Source organism: Puntigrus tetrazona, chromosome 25, assembly GCF_018831695.1.
Source record: "Puntigrus tetrazona isolate hp1 chromosome 25, ASM1883169v1, whole genome shotgun sequence".
Classification (NCBI taxonomy): domain Eukaryota; kingdom Metazoa; phylum Chordata; class Actinopteri; order Cypriniformes; family Cyprinidae; genus Puntigrus; species Puntigrus tetrazona.
Window position 1 is genome coordinate 7,229,466 of NC_056723.1, and position 8,571 is coordinate 7,238,036.

Consider the following 8,571-nt stretch of genomic DNA (forward strand, 5'->3'; position numbering starts at 1 on the left):
CACGTGACCACTGAAGGCAGCTTTGCCAAAATCATGTACACAATACTTTGGTTTTTCCCCGCATATGTGTTTTGCGCTGTGTTAATAACACAGAAAGCGATTACAAAGTCAAAGTTACGATGTTAATTAAGGTAAGCGCTTAGCTTGTCCTTGTCTTTGAAATACTGAGCCACTTTTGAACGTAGCAATATTTTGTGTTGTTGTACGTTATATAGCTCTCTCATTTTAATGTGTGGTTCCCACCTAGTAAATCTGTGAAAATATTGTAAGAAAAAAACAATCGTAGTTCTTTAGTGAAGCAACTGTTTGATCAATACATTTCATGTTATTTTTATATCACCAATTTATTTAGAATAGGCTGAATACTGGACTCGTTATTTTTTCGTAATTGATTTTTTTGGTCTGTTTTATTTAATGTACAGATGTTCCAGTCAAATATTAGCCTTACTAAATCTACTAGCTGGAATAATGTGTCAAATAATGTGTCACGGTACAGTGGACATACAGTGGTAAATGTACCATTGTATTCACATGTATTTACAACATTATTTGTTAATGTTATTTCCTTGAATTAATTGTTTTTTGATGATGAAGTTGTATACATATTTTCATAAACTGCATGACTTTATTGACCAATAGTCAACCACAATATACATAGTGAACCACAATATACAAGTTTTAAAGCAACTGAATGTCTTTGAGAATGTTAACATGTTTTTAATACATTTACATTGGAAAAATGATCACCCCCAAATATTTAAAAATACAATGAGCCAGAATGTTCACTGTTTTCTCTTGTTTCTACTGTACATGTTGGATAGATTTCTTGAATGTGCTTTTTTTCTGCACTTTTATTTGTAAGAAAGCATGTGGTGATAATTGTAAATAATATTTGGGCACAGTATAATTTCAGAGAAGACAGATCAGGTAACAAGTAGGCTAGTCTTATTGAATACTGATGAATTAATAATGAATTTTCTGTTCATCAGGCCGGATACACTTCAGTAGGGTTATTTCTCTGAAAGCTTCTCAAGTGCATTTTGCAGTAGGAAGACAAAACTGGATACTGGGAGAGGGCACAAGGATTTCTGTGAATATAGGACGGTATCCTTGTGGTAAAGGTGGGGCGCTCTGCTCCAGAAAATCTAGCACTGACTTCCGCACGTCTTTGGGTACATCTCCTCTTACATCCAACAGGACAGAAACATGCTCCTCACTGAAAAAACATACTTTGTAAGTCTCTTGGCATGGATTAATCTCTGTGATAGAAATGAATTTTGAAGAAATTAGTGTACTTGGTTTGAAATCTCACCTTATATCAGGGTACTTGGTTAGCAATCCAGAAATCTCCAGTATAAGCATGCTTGGGTCTTTCAAATTGATTATGTCAGCCAGTGCAATTATCAAAGCTGTGGGATTCACCTCACCTATGGTCCCATCAATCTCCTTTTAAAGGTAAAAATGGCATTAAATGAGCTAAATAATCAGAATCATTTTATTTAATGAATGTAAATGTGTTTTCACCACGCTTTGAAGGTGGTCCCTCAGCTGCTGAGCATCTTGAGTCATTCGCTGGGCCAATTGCTTTCTCTCATCACTGTTTCTGCAGACCACTCTTTTCTGCATTAGTGTACGGACATACTCAACAACAGTTAGCCATTGACATTCCTCCTTTAGCCTCTGTACATAATAGAGATCACATGATGCAAAGACTATTTGAGTGTTATTTTTCACTGTTTGTAAATACTTCCACTCATTTTATTGTTTGGTCTACATAATTAAAATTTTTTAATGCCTGTTGTAAACACTTACCTTGCAACAAGGTTGCCGCACCCTGTTGTAAAGTTCACAGTGACATTCTAAAACCCCACACATATTTGGAGTTACTTCTCCCTGGTCCAGCCAGGTACGAGACAGGAGCTCCTGTAGATGAGGTTGCAACTCAAACAACAGATGATCCATAACTAAGCGACATGCCTTTCTCACAGCACGGTCCAGGGCAGCCAGAGGTCCAAGTGAAATGCGAGAATATCGATTTGAAGGGAAGGAGCACAACTGCTGCTGCAGGCTTTCTGTGGAAGTTCTAAATAGGCATTTAAATCAGATATTTAATGCTTACAAGTACCTCCAATGCACACAAATTAATTTAAAACACACACATTTTCAAACAAACATCACATAAATACAGACATACTGTAAAAAGATACGTGTACACCATCTCACTTGAGGATGATGCAATTGTTGATGCAGGCCAGGAGATAATGGAGGTAGAACTTGTTATTGTTTATGGTTGAATCCCTGCGATGCTCCTTTCCAAATTCTATGATTGCATCCCGAAATCTGTTTAGATGTAGTGAGAGGAAAGTACAGAATGTTGGATATTATCAGTAAGAGTTTTGATCTTGGTATTGCTAAAAAATACACACCGGCTGAGGAGGTTCTCCATCTCATAAAGTCCCATTTGGATTGTCTGGTCTCTCAGAGCTTCACTTATCATCAAAGCCACCCGTGCATTTTCTTCTAGCATCTAACAATCCAGACACAAGAGCAGTTCATATGTATCGGTGTCAAAGTGTTTCTTATGGAGATTAAGCCATTGTTTTATTACCTGAGCAATGATGGTTGGAAGGCTGGTGTGATAACAGCCTTCATGGTCAATATCTGGTTCCTGATCCCTTTGCCAGTCTGTCAGCTCCACCTCTAGAGCCTTGTGCATCCACTCTGACACACTCTTCTGCAATCAGAGTAAAGTTTCTCAAGAACTTGTGACATGTTAATCCAGACAAGACAATGTAAACGTTTAAAAATTTAGAGACTAAAACCCCTCCCTGGGTCTTACCCGAACTTTTTGGACATATTTGTTCTGTAGCTGCTCGAGACCTTCTTGAGATACGAGAGGTCCCATGTCCTCAATGTCTAGCTCAGCTACAAGGGCTGGCTCACCCATCATCTCTGAGCTTAAAGAACAAGTTCTCATTTGTAGGACTTTCTGAATACCAATAGACCAAATTCTGATCATTTTTACCTACCTGTTGTATATGTGCAGAACCCAGTTAAGAACAGCGAAGATTTCTCCACCCTCTAGCTCCCATCCACTAACCAGTCCAAGATGGTTCTGCAAGAACTGGTGGCAGAAGCGCAGATAAGCTCTTGTTAGGCGATAGTGAGACGGAACACATTGTTCAAGAAAATGCCGCACTGTTGAAAGGTCTCCCATAATGCAGTGCTGTAGAGCAGACAAGTGGCTTGCAAGCCCTGGTCCACGAGTGTGCAAGTACGACACACTACGGAAACGTGCTGACACTGCCTCCTCCATCACCTGAGCAAGTAATAGAACAGGTACATAATAAGTGAATTTAAAAAAGGTTTTTTGCACTTTTAGTTGTGTCATCTTACTAACAGTTTTTCTGGTTCCTCTACCAATAGGAAATTTGCTTATCAACAGACCTTGAAGAAGCGGTCCCTCCAACAACGTGGTCTTCCTGGGGGCATGGGTGTGTTCTGTACAGATGTTGACCTCCGCTCCTCCAGAAAGAACTGATCTAGTGCTTCTTCGCGCTCCACTATTCGTACAGCTGACACAAAAAGTGTTGGGTTCTGACAGGCAAGTGACAATCCACTCCCAACCACTGCCCAGAGCTCCTTGGCAAGGGCATCCACCAAGCCTCCAACATCGGAGAAATAATTCCGCACTAACTCCTCATCCTCTGAGGTAAACCCCGTCCCGGACGATCTCCTAGGTCCTTGGAGCTGCAGAAGCATCTCATCCTGCCAGCGTTCTAATTCCATTAGTCGAGCATGCGCTTCCAATAGTCTCCGAGACTCCACCAGTCTCTCTGTCTCTAGCACCATACTCCGCACTGACATAAAAGAGATGACATAGCAAATGATAGCCCCAAAGCACATACTTAATCTTGCATTACTTTGGTAAACCTGAGTACCTAAGTGTGTGATAGATCTGTGTTAAAATTTAGCTAGCTAACTATAAAACTCAACCTTAATAGTGTTTCTCAGCAAGGTTCTTGCTCTGCCTTTGCAAGTAAAAAAAAATGTAATTGGACTAGTGTAGACATTTTACACCAGGGGTCATCAAACGTGATCCATCGAGGGCTGGTGTCCTGCAGATTTAAGTTTCAAGTATACCTAGTAAGACCTTGATTAGCTATTTCAGGTGAGTTTGATTAATGTTGGGCCTAAACCCTGCAGGACACCAGCGCTATAGGACAGTTTTACTGTTTTGTGACCCCTGTTTTACATTGTGGTGCATATTTGTGCATACGTGTTACATTATTAATGACCACATTTTGGAATGCAGCGATTCATAAAATTGAACTTTCTTAGCTAAAAGTGTTTGTTTTCAAGTACTTGAGAATGTTTGGCTCCTGTTCCTGAAGCTTCATTATCAATTTAAAAACACAACTGATCCAAGGTAATCAAGGTTTTCATGAATATTAGAATTGTTCTGGCATGTATGTTGAGACAAGTTGGTGCTAAAACTCTGCAGGATGTTAGGTTCCAAGACAAGGATTGAATACCCAAGGAATCACTAACCTTTATAGAGACGTGGTAGGTTACTGACTGCAGCGAGGAGCTGTCGGTGAGTGACAGAAATCTCCCGAAGTGTCTCCAGTGTAGTTACTTTTTCAGAATTTTTCCTGGACTCAAAGTTAGCCTTATGCAAGTCATGAGACACTTCTCTCAGCTCAGCTCGTGCCTCTCGCAATTGACCAAGACCCCAGTCGACACCTTCCAGGTAGGACTGTACAACTGACTTAAGAAAAATGTAAGTGAGCAGATGACTTTTCTTGAAGACATTGTTGGGCAAATCCTTTTTAGAGGCATTCAAATTAAATAATCAAATAATGTCCACTACTTACCTTTAACCGTGAATGAATCAATGCAGTTCGTTGACTCTCCCTTTTTCTGTATTGTCCTAGTCTCTCCAGATGCTCTGGACGACAAAAGACACCTGAGGCCCATTTCAGCGCAGCACCCCGAGCCAAACACTCGGCTCTCTCCAGCTCTGGCCACACCTCAACTGGGACAAGGGCATCTGTCAGTCATAATGCAGAAAACAATATGTAGCCCATATGCTGCTGACCCAAATGAGTTAAGCCCACAGTTCAGAAAATTCCAATGAATTTTGCAGCTGTTCAGCTGCAATGTTAAACAAAGTATTGCTGATTGTGTAAAAGAATGCATTCTTTTTTGGGAGTGAGAGAGTTTTGTCTGACTTGCACAATGAATGGGTTTAACGGTGAAAGTCATAATTTTTCCTGGTGTTTCTGAGACAGAGATCATTTAAACCAGCAAAAGGCTAAATCTAAAAGAGTTTGACATCAGTAAATCTCTGCAGATTGATCTGTTCTCCAAAGAATGACTCAGTGATGTCTTGACCGTTTCGAAGTCTGAAGTTTCAAAATTTCCATTTCATATTCCCCAATCCCATGGGTGCTCAAGAGCTGAAACACCCACGGGAAAGTATGTAAGAATACAATTACTCAGAAATAGCTTCAGGGCAGAAACAGCATGTTTTACCCCCTCCTTGTCAAATGAGAGCATCATGCAAAACAGCCTTAGAGGTTCATATTTCAGAGACCAAATGTAAGTGCTTGCCTGAATATCTTTTATTCAAAACATTACAGTTTTATATAAATGTATTTGAAAATGAAAAAAAAGAGATAAATGGAAAGAAATTTGTACTTAATGTTTTTTTTTTAATAAAGAACAACCCATAAAGTGCTGCAAATTATGTCATCTATTCATCCATGGTGATGCAGTATCAACAAAATATGAAAATAGAACTTTGGGTTACTGGAAAACAGTTCCTCATGAAAATTAAGGACTGCAAAATTGATGAACAGTGTTGAAAATCAGGTATGTCATTAAGCTACATTGCTGTGCTGTCATTAATGTTGCCACGGTAACAGTGACTTCTTTAATTGATGGGTTTTTCTTCAGGATTGTGGTAGTATAGTACTTCACTGGGAATTTGGCCAAAACCACAACGATTTATGGCTTACAGAAGAATCATATACCATCAGTAAAAGACTGCACAAGTTATGTCCTAAAAGTTTTATAAATTAAAGGGGTTTTTTGTTGTTGTTGTTTTGTTTTTTCACTTACTGACATGTTACATACGTAGTGCATTATGACAAGGCCTTGTTTCTAATTTCCTGTCATGCTGCAATGCATGCGTTTGACCAAATTTAAAATCCTTCCACCCATATATATACAGGTAATGGTAGGGGGTCAAATATGTAGCGTTTCCCTGGCAGAAACCTATATGCTGCTGATATTGAATTTCATTACATTACTTTCATAAATTTATGTAAATATACATAGATTTCTCTACCAGTGCAATATTATGACATAACAAACGCTTTCCAGATGCCTTTCCTCATTGAAAACAGAAAAATGTGTACCTTCGTGATTGTCTTGGCCATTCTTATCTCCGTCTGACATTTAGGCTTGTTGTTCCACCGTCCACCGTTCCGCCACTAAGAGACTGCCCTGCCCAGAGGGCCTGCTCAGTGTCTCCAGATAGAGCAATCAGCAGAGACAGGGAGAGTAACGAGGGTGACGAAGAGAGAGGGTACATACCCACTTCACCGCCAGCCTTCCTCTCTCACACTCCCAGACACATCCTCTGCTCAGAGGCCGGCAGGAAGGGAAGGGAGGAAGGGAAAGAGCGCAAGAGGGACGGAGGGAAAGCGGGCACTCCGCCCTCTAGATAATCCAGATGGTGAGTGTGGGGGTGGCCTTCATGTGCAACAGTGCCTCTCTGTGTCTGAGGTAGTTATAGTCCAACATGTTTTAAAGGAAGTGCTTGGGATAATCTAACAAAGGTTGTGCGTGGCTTTGGCAGAGTCATGGGCCCATTACTGTTCACACACACACGTATTGTTCTAAAAAGTTCTTGCCAATGTCCTGTGATCGCTCGCAGCTGCTGGTTGTAGAGCAAACACGAGAGGAATCTAAGTTCAGAGGCCCCTTAATAAATGTGTTTATTTGTATAAGTGTCGTGGCCTGTGACTTACCCCATGACTGTGTTTATATCTGTCTCTGGTTTCTGCCAAACTTCACTGTTGGTGAAGACATGTTGAGCTGCATTCTGATGTAAGTTCATACATAAAAGGACTATAATTATTCAGCTCTCTGGAATGGTTTATTCCCCAGCAGCTTTTTGCAGTGTAAATTGTATAAATGATATAGCCCGCATTTCACTCTTTGTCTGATATTCAATGTCAATTTATTAATTTATTTGGTAACCTTCTAAGGCAAAATTTGAGGTTTTTGTCTTTTAGTGTTTTTCCTCAGCAGTAGTATATGCTAAAAATAGCTGGTGACTAAACTTTGTTGTCTTTGCAGAGCACCATAATAACCAGAGGACTGTGACAAACTAACAGAGCTTTTCCGCTGAGGCTAATAGTTTCCTCTGGATTGAAATGTAGGGTGATGTAGCTTTTTCATAGAAGGGTGGAGATGCATCATTTATAACTACAGAGCAAATCTGTATAGGAAATACAAAAGGGTGACCTCTGCCTGTTTTTCTTTAATTTCCCACCCCCTTTATTTATTGATATATTATCAGTTGAGGGATATGCAGCTGCGTGTTTTGTGGTCCCCCTTCCCTATCACCACCTTAAACGATACACCGCCCAACCGATGGAAGGGAACGGGAAGTCTATTTCAGAAGTAGTCATCCAAACACAGGGAGGACTTCCTGTCTGACATTCCTGACCTGGGCTGACTTCCTGCTTCTCCTCAGCTCTCCCAGACATGGACCGACAAATGTACACTTTATAACATTTTGCGAGTTTAATTTAGAAAAAAATGTAATTGTTTCATCAAATCGAATGCAAGTTTGAGGGGTTTTCAGTTGCGTAAAAACAAGGAATCGTATTTGTAAATTGTGGCCTAAGTGCATGTGAAAAATGTCTGTCTTTTAAAAACAATTCACAATGTCCAATGCAGAGCAAATGCTTCACATTCCAGCTTTTTAAAATTTGTGCTGTGGTCAGGGTTTGGGTGGTGGCCATGGTTATGATTTTGTCTAAAGATGAGATTAGTTTTTGGGGAGAATTTTAGAATATTCCGGATGGGATGACATTATGGCTTAAGATTTGGCAAACCAAGGAACGTTTTATGCTATCCATTACAGATCACGCATAGGGTTTGAAAATGTTGATTCTTAAATATACATAAAACACATAGTTTTGCACTTGCTTTTATGTGGCTTTTCTAAGTTTAAAAAGAAATTGGTAAAACATTTTGGACAGCTAAAACTTAGTGTTTTTATCAAGCACTAACCAAATTTAACACCCACTTAAGCCATGAGCCCAAAACTATTTTGTAAAAGGACAAAGAAAGCAGATTTTAGGGTTACTCCATTTTGTAAGTAAAGGACCTATCATGTAATAAAGTTAATATCTGGTTCTTGATGTGGAGTAACCATATTTTCAATGATCATGTTCTAAGCACTTATTTGCACTTTCTGGCATCTACCTCAAAATAAAAGGCGATATATGTCATTAATGTATATGTTATCTTTGATGTGTGCTAGGGGCA

The 8,571-nt window shown here is 39.6% G+C and overlaps 1 protein-coding gene and 1 long non-coding RNA gene across 6 annotated transcripts; one reads left to right on the plus strand and one right to left on the minus strand.

Moving 5' to 3' along the window:
- Positions 1 to 3: 3 nt before the first annotated feature.
- On the plus strand, positions 4 to 3,182 carry LOC122330586. Its single transcript, XR_006248034.1, has 3 exons — positions 4 to 131; positions 990 to 1,233; positions 3,047 to 3,182. It is a non-coding gene; the product is annotated as an uncharacterized LOC122330586 (long non-coding RNA).
- exoc3l1 (exocyst complex component 3-like 1) lies at positions 606 to 6,722 on the minus strand. 5 transcript variants are annotated; one of them, XM_043227729.1, is made up of 13 exons: positions 6,426 to 6,717; positions 4,878 to 5,038; positions 4,552 to 4,767; positions 3,448 to 3,860; positions 3,030 to 3,319; positions 2,840 to 2,957; positions 2,609 to 2,734; positions 2,427 to 2,527; positions 2,224 to 2,340; positions 1,813 to 2,083; positions 1,525 to 1,680; positions 1,313 to 1,446; positions 606 to 1,216 (listed from the first exon to the last, which is right to left on the minus strand). In XM_043227729.1, exons 2-13 carry the CDS (start codon positions 4,978 to 4,980, stop codon positions 1,030 to 1,032), a joined length of 2,232 nt encoding a protein of 743 aa, XP_043083664.1. In that variant the 5' UTR covers positions 4,981 to 5,038; positions 6,426 to 6,717; the 3' UTR covers positions 606 to 1,029. The 5 variants fall into 5 exon arrangements, with proteins under 5 accessions (XP_043083664.1, XP_043083661.1, XP_043083663.1 ...); XM_043227726.1 differs by having other exon boundaries at positions 4,552 to 4,771; positions 6,426 to 6,716; XM_043227728.1 differs by having other exon boundaries at positions 4,878 to 5,053; positions 6,426 to 6,716.
- Between the last annotated feature and the right edge of the window lie 1,849 nt (positions 6,723 to 8,571).

Bases quoted from the DNA above. Each gene is read 5' to 3' on its own strand.
- exoc3l1 (XM_043227725.1), bottom strand. From the start codon at position 6,465: ATGTCAGACGGAGATAAGAATGGCCAAGACAATCACGAAG. The intron at 2,958-3,029 runs GTAGGTAAAAAT...TTGTTCTTTAAG, and splicing joins GTTCTGCACATATACAACAG to CTCAGAGATGATGGGTGAGC. The intron at 1,217-1,312 runs GTGAGATTTCAA...ATGTTTTTTCAG, and splicing joins ACCAAGTACCCTGATATAAG to TGAGGAGCATGTTTCTGTCC.